Source organism: Ascaphus truei, chromosome 2, assembly GCF_040206685.1.
Source record: "Ascaphus truei isolate aAscTru1 chromosome 2, aAscTru1.hap1, whole genome shotgun sequence".
NCBI lineage: Eukaryota > Metazoa > Chordata > Amphibia > Anura > Ascaphidae > Ascaphus > Ascaphus truei.
This window is the reverse complement of record NC_134484.1, coordinates 400,117,128-400,136,237: the sequence shown is the minus strand read 5'-3', so window position 1 is coordinate 400,136,237 and position 19,110 is coordinate 400,117,128. Positions and strand designations below refer to the sequence as shown.

General features: G+C 46.7%; 1 protein-coding gene across 1 annotated transcript in view; it reads right to left on the bottom strand.

Moving 5' to 3' along the window:
* Positions 1–740, bottom strand: part of LOC142487647 (serum paraoxonase/arylesterase 2-like) — a 57,805-nt gene extending 57,065 nt beyond the window's left edge. The window contains exon 1 of the mRNA XM_075587301.1: positions 510–740. Coding sequence (XP_075443416.1) covers positions 510–583 — 74 coding nt within the window. The 5' untranslated portion in view covers positions 584–740. The remainder of the gene's footprint in view (positions 1–509) is intronic.
* Between the last annotated feature and the right edge of the window lie 18,370 nt (positions 741–19,110).

Here is a 19,110-nt window from a genome sequence, read left to right as displayed (position 1 = left end):
AGCATTTACTTTAAGTGTATTAAGAAAGAAGCAGTTAGTTAACGTTTCATGCCACATTATAAGAGAGATATAGGAGCTGCAGCTATTAATATATCTCTCTCTATCCTCTCTCTTCTCCTTTAACTGGATTAAAAACAAACTATTAACTTGCAATGGTTTTCCATGCCTGCCATTTTTAATCAAGCTTTAATGTACTCAGCAATTAGGGATCTCGAGAGATGTCCTCACTTCTCACAGTGCAGTCCGGGGTCTGGCAGGAGAGGGGTGACCGGGGCGTTTCTACAGAGGTTCACATGCACGAAGGGAACAGGGGGAAATGCACACACAGCTTTACAAAAAGTGCCAACGCAACCATAATCCGAACCAGGTGTGATTGTGTACAATGTCATGCAAGAAGCTCTCATCACATCTACACAGCGCTAATTAATCAACCCACACTTGCCAAAGTACATGATATTTGCTATGGATAAACATTTTTGTGTGTGAGCATTAAATAGAACGAAACGTACCTTAACTGCACTACCCTGTCTGCTATAAAGGCAACAATGATCCCGACCAGCGTTATTTTCAGCAGTTTGCCCATACTTGCAAAGTTAACGTGCTGGTGCACGCTTCCAAGCTGTGAGAGTGAGCAGTGAGCAATGTTACAGCAGCAGCAGCAGCAGCAGCAGCCCCTGGGCGGGTCCCGAGCTGCGCCAGTAACAGGCTGTCTGTGTGTGCAGCAACTCAGTACAGGACTGGCTGCATTTGCCATCGTCCACACTTTGTAACTTTAAAGAGCTGGATTTGAATATTTCATGAAAGAGAGACATAGTTGTCAGATGCAACAGTGTATCACAAGTTTATCACGTGTGGCTCCATATTATTTAGCAGAGTGACCAACTTGCCAGGGAGAAAAAAACAAACACAAGGCAGTTAAAGGAGAAATCCCTCCAAGGAGCAAACTGGGCAGTGACGTGTTTTAAGGGGTTAAAACGACTGGGGGGGACTGACACATTTGTGAAATAAAAAAAAGTTGTGTGTGTGTGTGTGTTGATCATGCACAATTTAAGTGAAACTTCTTTTAAGTGAGCAGTTTGGTGATGTTAAAGCTGCTCTATTTCAATCGGAAAATCACAAGCCCGTTATCCCTTGTACCCAATTTTCCAACTATCTGCCCATGAAATGTCTGTAAATTGACTGTATAACCTCTGTTCTTTTAATGTTACCATGTATTTTTATAACTCGGTGCCCAGGACACACTTGAAAACGAGAAGGTAACTCTCAATGTATTACTTCCCGGTAAAACATTTTAATAATTAAATATAAGCAAAAGCAGCAACATCTTTGATTTAAGCTTAGTGACATTTGCTTATCAAAGTAAATTAGTTTGATACATTATTTACAAATGGTTGTTTTCAAGTTGGCTATCATGGATTGCACCTCCAATGCAGAGGAATACAATCCCTTTGAGCAAGTAGTAAAGATTTATAGACGGGTCCACAAAATATGCAGGAGCATGTCCTAGATAGCAATAGCTTAGTGCACTATTTTACAACTTTTTTTTTTATTAGGGAACCCCAGAATTCGATTGGGAAATTCTGGGGAACCCCAACCCTCCCCTAAGGAAGAGTGTGAAAAGAGCTCCCAAAGATTGGGTTTGAAATCGGAAATGGGGTTTATTGTTTTATAAATTATTTCTCTTTATATATTTCGGTCTGGGAAATGTAGGGGAATACACTGTGTGTTTTGTAGGGAGTTTGGGGTTTATTTTGGTATTTAAAAACTATTTTTTGTTTTCAACCAGAGGCTGCAGTGATTCAACCCAGCACAGCTATACTTTGGCTGGGCTGGTAACTGCAGCTTCAACCTCTCTCCCTCCCTCACCTCTGGTTGCTTGGTTTTCTTATTCACTTTTATTTTAAGGTGATTTGTTTTTTTCAGTTGGATTTGGGAGCTCTGTTAAAGAAAAGAATACTGTGATGCCGCTCCTTGCTAGGGAGAGAGGAATTAATAAGAGAGGAAATAGAAAAACTGCAGTGATTTAAAAGCTGCCTTTTTTCCTCCCATAGCAGAGAGGTAGTTAATTTGTTCTTAAAGGGACAGCACCTCTCTCCACCTCTCTCCACCTCTCTCCACCTCTCTCCACCTCTCTCCACCTCTCTCCACCTCTCTCCCTAGGAACTACATCCTCCCCGACAAAGAGGCTTTTTTAATATCATGCCTAAAGGGAGGAGAGATAGTAGGTCAACGGGGCTGCACCCGGGCACTGGTCCCCAAGACCTAAGGTCCCTAGGAGCACAAACCATGGCCACAGCCCTCAGCCTGGTACAGCCAGTGCCCTGGCTGCACCACCACCAGCTCCTGCTGAGGGCTTAATCCCGGCAGCCCCAGTTACATCGTGGGTGCAGGTGGCAGCTGCAGGCATTAACCCAGCAACAACGCTGGGGCCACACCATGCCTAAGCAGGAAACATGGGGTGAGGTGCCCAATATCAACTAGCCAGGGCATTGAGGCTTATGTGAGAGCAATGGCAGATGTAGTGCGTCTCTCTGCAGTGGTGGCAGCCAGCAAGATGTACGGGAAGGGCTGGCTATCACTCACACCCTGGTGCAGGGGATTGGCAGTAGTGGGGACCTACATCCCCATTGAACCCCTGGAAGGGTTGGACACTAGAATAATTCTTTCTAATGTGCCCCCCTTCCTCCCAGACTGCCTCATGTGCCCCCACCTGCAAGCCCTGGGAGACATTACAAAAGTACCATTGGGCTGCAGGGATAGGGCACTGAGGCATGTGCTCTCCTTCAGATGGCAGGTGCAACTGCTGTTGCCAGGGAGCACAGTCTGTGGAGGGGTCTTGAGGTGCCCTACGAGGACATCATGTACACGTCTACTATGGCACGGAGGGGGTTAGCTGCTATTTGCGCAAGGAGCTGGGGCACGCTTGCAGGAGCTGCCCCAATGTGAACAAAAGATCTACCCCAGCTCCTGCACCCGCTCCTCCCTCTGCCAAAACACCATGTACCGCTGTGCCCACCACAGTGGGGACCTCGAGGGCTCAGGTCCCCCCTGGGGCCACAGGAGAGGTTGCTGCCCCTGCTCAGGCAGTGACTTCTGGACCTCTCCCTAAAGAGCAAAGAGAGAGGAAAAAGGCTACCCTGATACAGCCACCCTCTGTTGTTGTTGTTGCTGTCTCCCCCCGTGTACACCCTACCCCCAGTGTAAGCACTGTACAGGGTGCAGGGGAGCACGAGGAAACTCCTGATGGGGAGGCCAAGAGGAGCCCAGGGAGTTGGGGCTCAATGAGAAGGAGTCCTCTGACACCGTGGAGTTGTGGACTCCTTGATCCCCGTTATCACTGCCCAGGAACTAGCTTAGTTCCTGGAAAGTACCCTCTATGGGCAGAGAAGCATGAAGGTGCAGTTGGCCCTCGAGAGGTGGAACGATGCCTCACTCATTCTCCACTCTCTCATGGAATATATAAGGGCCAACCACAGGGCCCAAAACTCCAGGACCCTTGACCATGTTCGTGGAACAGGAAGGACAGGCAGCGGTGGGGGTTGGTTTCCTCACCAAACCCCTGCTGTTTAACCCAGCAGTGAGGGCTCAGATGTTGGATTCACCCTATATCTGCTGCCAACTAATCCTGGAGCGGGTGACCAGAGTCGGGGATCTCCTGGACTACGAACGACGGGACTGGGTAGGGGCAGAGGTGCTCGAACACCGTATCGGTCTGTCTTCTGCCCGCGTCCCCCGTCGTCTGATCCAGGAGATTAAAGATGCCATCCACCCCGACTCACGCACCTTCATTGAGGGGTTATTGCAGACTGGAGAGCCCTGCCCACCTATCACCCCCAGCTCTCCGGATATTTGCGTGGGACCAAAGCCACAGCAACCCCCTCAGGCTTCTCTCGCCCCCTACCTCAGCAGGTTGGGGGACATGTCCCTGGCATGTGTATGTGGCATGCAGAGGAAAGGCCTGTACTCTCTCGGGCTCCATGCAGTGCACTACCTCGCCCTTGTTGCCCACTCTGATACCATCTAAAGGCAGGTACTTCCTGCAAACAAAGGCGAGAGGCCCCGGTGGAGGGAACTCTTTTCAGAGTTGGTTCCCCATCCTGCCAGGGATTTGAGTTGGAGAGTTCTCTACGGTACACTAAGCACAGGAGAGTACTTGGCACACTTCACGGACTCCCCCACCACCTGCCCCTTCTCTGTGAATGGGAGTCCGTGTACCATATTTATTTTAGCTGCGCCAGACTGCAGCCACTCTTATGCACCTTGAGGGGCCTTCTCCTGCAGTTCTGGCTGCACTTTTCCTCTCACCTTTTTTATTTTTGGGTGCCCAATGTTCCGGGACAATGAGCCTAGGGATCTCCTCATCAACCTGCGCCTGGCATTGGCTATGCTAGCCATTTATAAGACCAGGAAGCACTGTTTGGAGAGGAAGGTCCCAACAAACATGGTGGCCATGTTCCGGGCGCTGGTGCACTCCTGTATCCGGGGAGAGTACACGTACACTGAGTCCACTCAGATGGTTTCAGAGTTTGCCTCCCAGTGGGTGGCAGGCGGGGTGCTCTGCTCAGTATCCCCCCATTTGGATTTTTTTACACTAACTCTCCTATTTTAGTGCACATTATTTTAATTTACTGTTGCACTTGATTCCGGTTTATGTTATATTTTTGTTATCTGGTATTTTGTTGTCACTGTGTCCTTAGGAGGTCCTTGGAAGGTCCACACTCTCCCCCCCCTCTCATTTAGGCCGCAATTATAATGCCCACCTTGCGTGACATTGTGCACCCCGCAAACAAAAGGCCATCCCTCTATGAGGCAAGCCATAGAGTGTGCGACCTAAGCGCACAATTGTTTTAAACACAATTTAATTTGTTTTTGCAGCACAACAGCCACATCACTTGAGTGGTTCAGCCAATCAGGGGGAACCGCTCACGTGATGCCACGCCTCCACCACGCCAACCTGTCGGCTGCCAATCACCTCCAGCCATAGTGCATGTTTCACGTGTGAAGTTGCATGGGCATATTATGAGCGTATGAAACAGTTACAGACCAGATTAAAATGTGAGACCGCCTTAGATTTGAAAGAACTTAAACTGGGGGTGGATGTGAGGGTCTCTGGTAGGTTGTTCCAGTTTTGGGGTAAGAGAAGGAGGAGCGGACGGATACTTTGTTGAGCCTTGGGACCATGAACAGTCTTTTGGAGTCAGATCTCAGGTGATAGGTGCTGCATGTGGTAGAGGTGAGGAGCTTGTTGAGGTAGCTGGGTAGCTTGCCCATAAAGAATTTAAAGGCAAGACAGGAAAGGTGAACTTTGCGCCATGTCCACAGTGCACGCACGTGAGCATCAACGCAGTTGCTTTTTTCTTTGTCTCGCGACGGCCTGGTCATGTGAGCGGTTCGCCCAATGAGGACGAACCCGCTCTATGACATCATCGGCCATGCCTCTGACACGCCTCCCCATCACGAGGATCTGTAGTCCACAGATCGCTTGGCTGACAGGCGCAGGGCCATGCGCTTCGGCCTTAAGGTGTTTTACAGAAAGACGTGATCAATCCGAATGTAAATGTGAAACCCACTCACTTTCAAGTTACACATACAGGCAGTCCTCGTTATCCGACACAATGTGTTACTCAAAATGGCGTTGTAAAGCGAAACGTTGTAAAGCGAAACGTTGTAAAGCGAAACACATTTTCCCATGGGAACACTGTTTAAATGAAAGGTTCCGTTCCTGAAGGCATTTTTAACACTAAAATACACCAAATATTTTATGCAGTCAATAAGATATGCAGCACACACATAAATTATATAGTGTATATACTGTATTATATATATAATATAACATAATAAATAATATATTATATAGTATAATATAATATTATATAGTATAATATTATATATACGCTCTTACGACGCTTTGCAACGTTGTTTATGTGAATGGGTACATATATATACACACATACACAACGTTGCAAAGCGCCGTAAGAGCGTTGGATAAGCCGTTTTGGCAATGTAAAACTGAATATAGGTATGCATTGCATAGCGTTGGATAAGCCATTCGTTGTAAAGCGAAGCGTTGTAAAACGAGGACTGCCTGTACAATTAACAGGAGTGGAGGATTTGTAAAGTGTACTAATTCAGGGGCGCACAAATTTATTTTGCTGCCCCCCTGCCGTGCTCCCTCCGTTCCTGCGCTCCCCTTACCTCGCATGGCATCAAATGACGCCGTGGGTAGTGTGCGTCACGTGACCGGCGGCTTCATTTGATGCAGCATTGCCATGGTCACACGTCCCGAATCCGGCTGAAACTCGGTAAGTAGAAGTTGCAGAGGCTTCGCGCAGTCCCCCGACATTTCATTGAAATGCCTCAGGGAAAAGCCCAGGACCTCTGCAGCCACTTGCGTCCCCCAGTTTGCGCACCGCTATACTAATTCATCAAGATATACTATAAATTGTGCTTCATGGGCTGTAGCAAACTGCTCCCTTTATGTAGCACCACCGCTTGCCCAGGCTCTTCCTGACACAGTCTTCTAGGGTTTGTTTTGTATAAAAGGGGGACAAACACGTGTACACACACAAGGGGCACTCAACCCTCAACAGTTTATTTCTCTATTAGTGACACTACACATTTTTAAACACTGTCACTTTAAGTTAAAACAAACTCATAAAAATAACATCTACTCCAGTCAGAAGTCTAACTCACATGCATATCCCTATCTGCAATATTGGCTGGCTAAGCCAGTTACCAACATAAAATAGCACACAGAGATAACATTGAGTCCTTAACTTTGAGATGGGGACAGCGTCCCATTAAATCCTCAGATGCTGCGATATGTGGGGGGGCCGTCTACCCTGAACTGGATACCAGGGAGCAGCAGTTTTCCTCCCAGCCTCCAGGCTCTAGGAGAGAGACTGAAATAGCAACCCTCTCTGCTTTAAATACCTGTTCTAGTAATTAGGAGAGCAAGTGAGGGAAACCAGCACCATTTAACTCTATCCCACTGTCTCAGCAAATGTGAAACTGTGGAATGGATAATTTTTTCCCTTTTTTCCACTTTCTGTCATAAAATCGGACAGACAGCTGCCTAATATTATGGGACTATGTCACAGGGCCTGATTTATAGTTGTCTAACACCATGTCTTTCAACAGGGGTTTCTAGGTTTTGTTGGGTTCCACTCTCTTCCTTGTTAGAAAGGAAAGGTATACAGGGATATACCAAATAAGTAAACATGGGAAGGATGTTGTTTCAGGGAGGAATCTGATTCCCATTATTTGGAGTACCATCAAGAGTGGAAAAAACACTGTGGTCAGTATCGTGTACAAATGCATAGATTGCAAATTGGGGCATCTAAATTATCAATGCATTTACTGTAATGTTTGAATTCACAACATAATGTTTGCAAATACTGTTTTTTGCCTTTGTTGCAAGCAATAATGTAGAAATTACAGGTTTTTCCTCCGCACTAACCACGTGTCTTTGTTTCGTTCTCTCTGTGGGGGTATCCCAGGGCTCTGTCCTGGGACCTTTTCTCTGTACACACTCTCTCTAGGTGACCTAATCACATCTCTTGGGTTCAAATATCACCTCTATGCTGATGACACAGAAATGTACTTTTCAACCCCTGATCTTACACCTGCTGTACAGACAGCTACTCTCCCTGAAGAAGTGTCTACGGACACGAAACGGCGTCGGGGTGCAGTGACGTCACGGTTGTGGCGCCTGCGAGCGGGGCGGTGTTCAGGACAGTGGTGGGGGGAGATTTCCTCACTCTGCTTGAAGATACGGTCGTATACCAGACACTGCTGACATTGTGGTGTTGCAGCTGCAGCCTTCTGATATTATCAGTTTTGGGGTTGAGTGTTGGGGCATTATCTGACAGAGGCATTCTTAGGCGTATAGGTGCTTATCACTGCACCACTATCTATTGCCTGCACATACAGCATGTATGTTGTTACACACCACACTCTTTATAATACTTACATCTGCTGCGGCTGCAGCTTACGATATATCACGCGTATTCAGTTGTAGGGTATATACCTTAGCAGGGTTATACTAGTAATTACCGCACCACCTTATATATATGGAATGATTTGTAGTGAGGCTCAGATTATTACAATACAGCTACTAAGCTGATTGATTTCACTACTAACTTTCCACCTGATACACCTCCCCTCAGGGGATCATTTTTATTCCTTTTATAACTCACCTGTACATACTTACACTAGTTTCGGCGTGACTATTTGTCACATTAAAGTTTTGTTATTTTCTGTTTTTATACAGACTGTCTGTCTGCTACTGTTGATATACCCTCATTGGGGTAGTGGGAATTTTGGTTGAAATTAATGGATATGCATCCTTGTTAATTATACTTGTGCATCATGAGTGCGTGCCAGTAGGGACCTGGGTGATTCTGTTCGCCATTTGTGTTTTTACCATTAAACTCTGGCCTGGAGTTTCTATCCCACAGTCTCAGCAAATGTGGAACTGTGGAACGGATAATTTTTTCTCTTTTTTCCACTTTCTGTCTTAAAATCGGACAGACAGCTGCCTAATATTCTGGGACTATGTCACAGGGCCTGATTTATAGTTGTCTAACACCATGTCTTTCAACAGGGGTGTCTAGGTTTTGTTGGGTTCCACTCTCTTCCTTGTTAGAAAGGAAAGGTATACAGCAGGCCTGCACAACATGCGGCCCGCCTGGCCTCTCTGTGCGGCCCGCGATGACTTAGTTAATTAATTAAATAAATTTTAAAAAAAAGTTTTAAAAAATGGCGGCGATTCATCCTCCCCCCTCCTCCTCCACCCCTCCCCGCCCCCGGGTTTTGGGGTGCGCGGGGGCAGCAGCAGCATGAGGAGGATGCAGTGAGTATTTTTTTTTTCAACAGCAGGATACCGGGGAGGTCAGAGCATGCCGGGGGCGGGGCTTAGTACCGGGGAGAGAGGATGGTGTGTGTGTGTGTGTGTGTGAAAAACGGGCTGGTGGGGGGTGGGTGTTGAAAATGGGCTTGTGCAGAGGTGGGGGGGGGGGGGCTGCTGACATGTGAGGGGGGGTGAGCTGCTGACATGTGAGGGGGGTGGGCTGCTGACATGTGAGGGGGGGGTGGGCTGCTGACATGTGAGGGGGGGTGGGCTGCTGACATGTGAGGGGGGGGTGGGCTGCTGACATGTGAGGGGGGGTGGGCGGCTGACATGTGAGGGGGGGGCTGCTGGCATGTGAGGGGGGGCTGCTGACATGTGATTGGGGGGGCTGCTGAAATGTGAGGTGCAGGGGGGGAGAGAGTGATGTGAGTTGCAGGGGGAGGGTATGATGTGAGTTGCAGGGGGGGGAGAGAGTGTCATATTGAGGAGAGGGGGAAAGAGTGTCATATTGAGAGGAGGTGGAGAGTGTCATATTGAAAGGAGGGGGAGAGAGTGTCATATTGAGGGGAGGGGGAGAGTGTCATTTAGGGGAGGGGGAGAGTGTCATATTGAAGAGAGGGAGAGAGAGTGTGTCATATTGAGGAAAGAGATAGTGTCATATTGAGGGGAGGGGGAGAGTGTGTCATATTGAGGGGAGGGGGAGAGTGTGTCATATTGAGGGGAGGGGGAGAGTGTGTCATAATGAGGGGAGGGGGAGAGTGTGTCATATTGAGGGAAGGGGGAGAGTGTGTCATATTGAGGGGAGGGGGAGAGTGTGTCATATTGAGGGGAGGCAGAGAGTGTGTCATATTGAGGGGAGGGGGAGAGTGTGTCATATTGAGGGGAGGGGGAGAGTGTGTCATATTGAGGGGAGGCGGAGAGTGTGTCATATTGAGGGGGGGGGGAGAGTGTCATATTGAGGGGAGGGGAGAGTGTCATTTTGAGGAGAGGGGGAGAGAGTGTCATATTGAGGAGAGGGGGAGTGTGTCATATTGAGGGGAGGGGGAGAGTGTGTCATATTGAGGGGAGGGCGAGAGAGTCATATTGAGAAGAGGGGGAGAGGGTGTGATTTAGGGGAGGGGGACAGTGTGTGATTTAGGGGAGGGGGACAGTGGGTCATATTGAGGGGAGGGGGAGAGTGTCATATTGAGGGGAGGGGGAGAGTGTGTCATATTGAGGGGAGGGGGAGAGTGTGTCATATTGAGGGGAGATTGTGTCATATTGAGGGGAGGGGAGAGTGTGTCATATTGAGGGCAGGGGGAGAGTGTGTCATATTGAGGGGAGGGGAGAGTGTGTCATATTGAGGGGAGGGGGAGAGTGTGTCATTGAGGGGAGGGGGAGAGTGTGTCATATTGAGGGAATTGGGAAAGAGCGTCATATTGAGAGGAGGGGGAGGGAGTGTCATATTGAGGGGAGGGGGAGAGCGTGTCATTTAGGGGAGGGGGAGAGTGTCATATTGAGGGGAGGGAGAGAGTGTCATATTGAGGGGAGGGAGAGAGTGTCATATTGAGGGGAGGGAGAGGGTGTCATATTGAGGGGAGGGAGAGAGAGTGTCATATTGAGGGGAGGGAGAGAGAGTGTCATATTGAGGGGAGGGGGAGAGTGTCATATTGAGGGGAGGGGGAGAGTGTCATATTGAGGGGAGGGGGAGAGTGTCATATTGAGGGGAAGGGGAGAGTGTCATATTGAGGGGAGGGGGAGAGTGTCATATTGAGGGGAGGGGGAGAGAGTCCTATTGAGTGGAGGGGGAGAGGGTGTGATTTAGGGGAGGGGGAGAAGTGTCATATTGAGGGGAGGGAGAGAGAGTGTCATATTGAGGGGAGGGGGAGAGAGTGTCATATTGAGGGGAGGGGGAGAGTGTCATATTGAGGGGAGGGGGAGAGTGTCATATTGAGGGGAGGGGGAGAGTGTCATATTGAGGGCAGGGGGAGAGTGTCATATTGAGGGGAGGGGGAGAGAGTCATATTGAGAGGAGGGGGAGAGGGTGTGATTTAGGGGAGGGGGAGAGACTTATATTGAGGGAAGAGAGACATGGGGGGGATGCTGACTTGTGGGGGGGGGGGCTGTTGACATGGAATGGGCTGGGGGGATGTGGAGGTGGTATTGTGTGTTTGATGTAGAGGGGGGTACTGTGTGGGTGAGGGAGAGAGATGGGGGTATGAGAGATAGATGGGGAGTATCGTAAAGGTTGATAGTGAGGGGTTCTGGGGGAGATATGAGGATGATGATGAGAGGTGCTGGAGGAGAGATAATAATGATGATTTAACCCGTGCGGCCCAAATTTTTTTTCCTTGGAGCAGTTCGGCCCTTCTCACTTTACGCGTTGGGCAGGCCTGATATACAGGGATATACCAAATAAGTGTAACAGATATTTCCCCACCCAACCGCATAGAGAGTGTACAGTGGCGACCAACTTTATTCTAACTCGGCTAGTTCCGCGAATTTCAGAATATCCCTTTGATGTGCGGTTTTGTATCGTTTTCGCCTGGAGTGTATTGCGTTATTTTCCCGGCTGTGATTTAAGCATTTTATTCCCGCTGTCTGCAATACTGCAATGCCGTGTAAAAACGCATGGCGGCGTTTGCGAGCTGTTGTCTTTGAACCCGTCCCCTATAACACCTAACATACAGTACTGTACACATACAGTACTGTATATGCACATTAATGATACTATGGGCCGGCGGGGGCGAGATGTGTTTGCAGCAGAGAGAGATCCGCTGCTCTCTCTGCGCAAACATCGGCACTTTTAAAATTATTTAAAATGTATTTTTATTCATAGTGTAGATGTGCAAGGGGTCTCCGGAGCTGAACCGCATTGGTTTCAGGTCCGGGGACCCCCTGCTTCCCGAGATACAGCCCCCTTTATGAGGTGCCGGTATCCCTCTGCATTTAAAGGTCCCGATCACGTGACCGCTACAGTCATTGAGGGGTTAACCCACCCTCACCCACCACTCGGGATGCCTACATACCCTCTCACACTAACCCCCCACCCCGTCAGGCCTAACTACCCTCACCCACTACCCACAAGGGAGGCCTACCAACATACCGTTGGGGAAACCCCCCCACCCCCAGTACCCACAATAAAAACAATACACAGGACCATAATAAACATCATTATATTATTAAATACATTACCCCCCCACTGTGCCCCCCCATAAATACAAGATTTATCCTTTTACAAACAGGGTTCATAACGCAGCCCCACGCGAGTCCCCGGTGGGCTGGCGGGACACCTGACAGACCTACAGGGTACCAGCAGCCCTTCTCAAACAGGTTCTGGAGGCCTGCTGGTGGGTCCCGCCAGCACCATGGCCCCCAGGCTGTCTCTTTGGGCCACCGTGGGCCACAATTGGGTCCCCACGGTAGGCCCGCGGATGTCTGGGAGCCCCGGGTCAGACCCACAGGTGTCTGCGGGGCCTCGGGTGGTTCTCACGGGGGTCTGGGGAACTCACGAGTGCTCACTACGGGTCTGCGGTGCCCCCACAGAAGTGGGACCACACATCATCATCCCCGCACCTATGGGTCGGTGGTGCCCTCACAGAAGTGGGACCACACAGCTTCATCCCCGCAGACTACGGGTCCGCGGTGCCCCCACAGATGTGAGGCCACCGCTTCATCCCCGCATGTGTCACCCGTGGAACCACCAGCCTGATACCCGTGGGATACCCAAGGAGACCCACAGGTGGTCTCCAGAGGTCCCACGCAGAACCACGGAACAAACCCTGAACGTAAAAAAAATAAACCTGGCCTATACATTCAATACATACACCTCCACCCTCCCCCCCAACACCTACAGTACAATAATGTGCAAAATAACTATTATCCAGATATGGATAATAGATTAATTGCCCATTAGTAAAAACATTAACTAGCATATTCAAATAAATAAAGTTCTACTGACCTCATCAATTTGAAGTCTCCATCGCCAGCGACATCCTTGTCTTGCCCACAAAATACATAGCAAATACAAAGCCAATACATTGCAAGTACATTCAGATATCAATTAACCCCTTAAACACCTTATCAGATAATAACCGTAAAGGTAATTAAGGGGTTAAGCCACACTGGCCCGATACCCACCCTTCACCCATGAATTTGTACAGTGGCTTCATCATGCAACTATATATACAGTATGTATATATATATATATATATATATATATATATATATATATATATACACAGAGATATATATATATATATATATATATATATATATATATATATACAGTATATACACACACATGATGAACCAATATACAAATAAATGTAGAAGGATTATCAAAACCATACTGTACTACAAATAACACTTCTCCATACAGACACACTACATTACAATGAATTTCCTTTAATAATCCTAACTGATCTTACAATCTAAATCATCAAATGCCAATGAAAAACCTCACATTCCAATCAATACATTGCATTAACATTGTATAAATGATGCATAAAATCTATGCACCATATACATTCTGCAAATGAATGTTAACAATATCATTGCAAGCAAAATACAAATACTTCCAAACAAGTAAACTATTTTAACCAATCAAGTAAACAAAAATCAATTAGCAATCATTATTTACATCCTTAAACAATTGACAGTCCATCCCGAACAATGAAACAATTAACTAATTCACGCTTGGAGCAGAACAATTTAGCATGTGAAAAAATATAAGTACCAACCAGAATACAAACTTTAAAACCAAGGCTAACCCTGAACACAAGCACACAATACAATATCAACAATTACATCTATCTAATTTTAAAATACTTTAAACACACAATAAAGCATAGCAGCATAGACAAATTAATTTAAAACACATCAAATCAAGCTTTTAAAAAAACATAATTTCTTACCCTGTATGTATATATCTCTCTAGACATATATACATACATACATACAGTGACAAGAAATAATATACCACAAAAATAAAAATACACATGTTAAAAAAGCTTTTAAAAAAATTAACAAGTTAAATAATATACATTTCTTTAGTTCACTTACCATTACTTGGCCCCACCGACTCCCGTTGGGCACCTTACTCACGAACCAATCCACCAGGCACAGGATCCCATAAAATAAAAAATCATAAAAAAATAAACATTAAACTAAAAATCCAAATCAATCCACGGTCTTCTATTTGTAATCCATCTTCATCTGTATTCTTCTTTCTTCTATCTTCTTCCGGGCGGGGTCTTCTTCCCGTCTTCGGCCACGCCCTTGTCTTTATTCTTCTCCGGAGGTCCTTTCTCCGCGGCGTCTGGCTTCAAAATGAGACGACATAGGCTTTTAAAGGCCTATGACGTCACATTTTCCTCATGGTTTCCACGGTCCTGATTGGGCCGTGAAAACCATGTGTTTTGGCCGATAAAAATAAAAATGATGACGTCACTTAAAGGCAATGAAAGCACAGCCAATCAGAATGGCTTTGCTTCAATTGCCTTTAAGATGACGTCATTAAAAGAAACATGGCCGTCCACACATGGTACAGTAGCCAATCAGAGCGTGGGAACTCCATCCCTACTCTGGCTCTAGTATACCATGTGACAGAGGCTTGGGGGAGAAAGGATGTGACGTCAATGAAAACCTGTCACATGGTACTAGAGCCAATCAGAGTAGGGATGGAGTTCCCACGCTCTGATTGGCTACCGTACCATGTGACAGGTTTTCATTGACGTCACATCCTTTCTCCCCCAAACCTCTGTCACATGGTATACTAGAGCCAATCAGAGTAGGGATGGAGTTCCCACGCTCTGATTGGCTACCGTACCATGTGTTTATGTTTATTTTTTTATAGTTTTTTATTTTATGGGTTCCTGTGCCTGGTGGATTGGTTCGTGAGTAAGGTGCGCAACGGGAGTCGGTGGGGCCAAGTAATGGTAAGTGAACTAAAGAAATTTATTTTATTTAACTTAATTTTTTTTAAAGCTTTTTTAACATGTGTATTTTTATTTTTGTGGTATATCATTTCTTGCCACTCTCTGTATGTATGTATATATGTCTAGAGAGATATATACATACAGGGTAAGAAATGATGTTGTTTTAAAAGCTTGATTTGATGTGTTTTAAATTAATTTGTCTATGCTGTTATGCTTTATTGTCTGTTTAAAGTATTTTAAAATTAGATAGATGTAATTGTTGATATTGTATTGTGTGCTTGTGTTCAGGGTTAGCCTTGGTTTTAAAGTTTGTATTCTGGTTGGTACTTATATTTTTTCACATGCTAAATTGTTCTGCTCCAAGCGTGAATTAGTTAATTGTTTCATTGTTCGGGATGGACTGTCAATTGTTTAGGGATGTAAATAATGATTGCTAATTGATTTTTGTTTACTTGATTGGTTAAAATAGTTTACTTGTTTGGAAGTATTTGTATTTTGCTTGCAATGATATTGTTAACATTCATTTGCAGAATGTATATGGTGCATAGATTTTATGCATCATTTATACAATGTAAATGCAATGTATTGATTGGAATGTGAGGTTTTTCATTGGCATTTGATGATTTAGATTGTAAGATTAGTTAGGATTATTAAAGGAAATTGATTTTATTGTAGTGTGTCTGTATGGAGAAGTGTTATTTGAAGTACAGTATGGTTTTGATAACCCTTCTACATTTATTTGTATATTGGTTCATCATGTGTGTGTATATACTGTATATCTCTCTCTATCTCTCTGTGTATATATATATATATATACTGTATATATAGTTGCATGATGAAGCCACTGTACAAATTCATGGGTGAAGGGTGGGTATCGGGCCAGTGTGGCTTAACCCCTTAATACCTTTGCGGTTATTATCTGATAAGGTGTTTAAGGGGTTAATTGATATCTGAATGTACTTGCAATGTATTGGCTTTGTATTTGCTATGTATTTTGTGGGCAAGATAAGGATGTCGCTGGCGACGGAGACTTCTTATTGATGAGGTCAGTAGAACTTTATTTATTTGAATATGCTAGTTAATGTTTTTAATAATGGGCAATTAAGCTATTATCCATATCTGGATAATAGTTATTTTGCACATTATTGTACTGTAGGTGTTGGGGGGAGGGGGGAGGTGTATGTATTGAATGTATAGGCCAGGTTTATTTTTTTTACATTCAGGGTTTGTTCTGGGGTTCTGCGTGGGACCTCTGGAGACCACCTGTGGGTCTCCTCGGGTATCCCACGGGTATCAGGCTGGTGGTTCCACGGGTGACACATGCGGGGATGAAGCGGTGGCCTCACATCTGTGGGGGCACCGCCAACCCATAGGTGCGGGGATGATGATGTGTGGTCCCACTTCTGTGGGGGCACCGCGGACCCGTAGTGAGTACTCATGAGTTCCCCAGACCCCCGTGGGAACCACCCGAGGCCCCGCAGACACCTGTGGGTCTGACCCGGGGCTCCCAGACATCCGCGGGCCTACCATGGGGACCCAATTATGGCCCATGGTGACCCAAGGAGACCACCTGGGGGCCATGGTGCTGGCGGGACCCACCAGCAGGCCTCCAGAACCTGTTTGAAAAGGGCTGCTGGTACCCTGTAGGTCTGTCAGGTGCCCCGCCAGCCCACCGGTGACTCGCGTGGGCTGCGTTATGAACCCTGTTTGTAAAAGGATAAATCTTGTATTTATGGGGGGGCACAGGGAGTGGGTAATGTATTTAATACATATAATGATGTTTATTGTGGGCCTGTGTATTGTTTTTATTGTGGGTACTGGGGGTGGGGGGTGTTTCCCCAACGGTATGTGGGTAGACCTCCCTTGTGGGTAGTGGGTGAGGGTAGTTAGGCCTGACGGGATGGGGGCTTAGTGTGAGAGGGTATGTAGGCGTCCCGAGTGGTGGGTGAGGGTGGGTTAACCCCTTAATGACTGTAACGGTTAATAACCGCTATGGTGATTGAGGGGTTAGCGGACATTACTTTGGATGTTTTAATTTTTGTCTCTGTTTTGCAGCAGCGGAGGGGTCATGGGCAGGTGGGTAGTGGGTAATGGGTGTGGGTGTGGTTAGGCCTCACGGGGTGGGCCATTGGCAGTGAGGCGCTGCATTATATTTACACGGGATCCCACTCCCCCTCCCCACATTTACATACACTGCACTCTCAGAAACACAGGCCAGGGAGATTCAATAGACACATTAGGGGGAGGTAGGCTTAAACGTTCCTGCCTTGACTGTAATCTGTGTAACAGACACAATAGGGGGAGGGGGCCTCACATAGATTACAGTCAAGGCAGGGAGGTTTAACAGACACATTAAAAATATGTATTTAATGTATTTATTGTTATTTATTTATTTTAAATACACAGGGGGTGTAGTGTACTGTACAGTATGTTGTTTATTGCAATGTTTATTGGGGGCAAATGTCCCCAATAAACATGCTATTCTGCCTTAACCCTTCATTGCCTTAGCGGCAATCAGCTATGGTAATGAAGCAGCATTTCTGTATTTGAATAATATTGTGCAGGAGCAGGGGGTCCCCTGAGCTTCAATTTCTGGCTCAGGGAACCCCCTGCTCACTGTACAATATTATTAAAAATACAGAAATTCTGCTTCGTTACCATAGCACATAGCCGCAAAGGTAAGGAACTAGTGTTTATTTATATATGTGTTTTATTCATACTGTAGATGTGCAGAGGGTCTCCGGAGCTGAACCGCTGTGGTTTTAGGTCCGGGGACCCATGCTCCCCGAGATACAGGCCCCTTTAGGGGGTGCCGGTATCCCTCTGCTTGGTTTACATGCCGCGGTCACGTGATCGGCACCTTTAAATGCAGAGGGATACCGGCACCTCATAAAGGGGGCTGTATCTCGGGAAGCAGGGGGTCCCCGGACCTGAAACCAACGCGGTTCAGCTCCGGAGACCCCCTGCACATCTACACTATGAATAAAAATGTATTTTAAATGTATTTATTTATATTCATTTATTTATTTAGATTTATTTATTTATTTTTTGGGCGGCTGCTGTGTGTGAATTTTTTTATTGTTGGTAGCAGGGGTGGGTGAAGGGGGTATTAGCCCCAACGGTGGTTGTTTAGGGCTTGCGGGGTGGTAGCGGGAGGGGTTAACCCCTTCATGACCGTAGCAGTATTAACTGCTACGGTCGTGAAGGGGTTAAGTGCACCCGCAACCCCCCCGCAAGTTCTAAACTCACACCAAGGGCCAAATACCCCCTTCACCCACCCCCGCTACCCACAATAAAGCGGGCACGGTGGGTTAACCCCTTCATTGCCTTAGCTGCTATCAGCTATGGTAATGAAGCAGCATTTCTGTATTTTTAATAATATTGTGCAGGTGCAGGGGGTCCCCTGAGCTTTGATTTCTGGCTCAGGGAACCCCCTGCTCACTGTACAATATTATTAAAAATACAGAAATGCTGCTTCGTTACCATAGCACATAGCCGCAAAGGTAAGGAACAAGTTTTTATTTATATATGTGTTTTATTCATACTGTAGATGTGCAGAGGGTCTCCGAAGCTGAACCGCTGTGGTTTTAGGTCCGGGGAACCCCTGCTCCCCGAGATACAGGCCCCTTTATGGGGTGCCGGAATCCCTCTGCTTGGTTTACATGCCACGGTCACGTGATCGGGACCTTAAATGCAGAGGGATACCGGCACCTCATAAAGGGGGCTGCATCTCGGGAAGCAGGGGGTCCCGGGACCTGAAACCAAAGCGGTTCAGCTCCGGAGACCCCCTGCACATCTACACTATGAATAAAAATGCATTTTAAATAATTTTAAATGTGCCGATGTTTGCGCAGAGAGAGCAGTGGATCTCTCTCTGCTGCAAACACATCTCGCCCCCGCCGGCCCATAGTATCATTGATGTGCATATACAGTACTGTATGTGTACAGTACGTATGTTAGGGGTTATAGGGCTTGTTGTTATACAGTATATATATTTATATATATACTGCATTACAATTCATGAATTTATGCCATCTGGCGGACACGCGAAGCATTGCAGCCTATTAAATCCTGAACCATTATCAATTAACACATCAACCGCGCGTCAGCCGGGCATGACCCGTGGCTGGGAACGCAAAAGGTACGTGGCATGCTCCAGGTGAACAGCGTCGCATTCCAGGAACAAGCCAGGGACAAACCGGTGATTTGTTAGAATAAAGTCTGCCGCAGCAGTATGTGAGGGGGACCCTATGTGTTACGGGTTTGGTGCGTATACCTGCAGGTTCACAAGAGGCCTGAGCCTCCGCTTGCTGATAACCTGGGGGGCTCTCTGAAACGTTT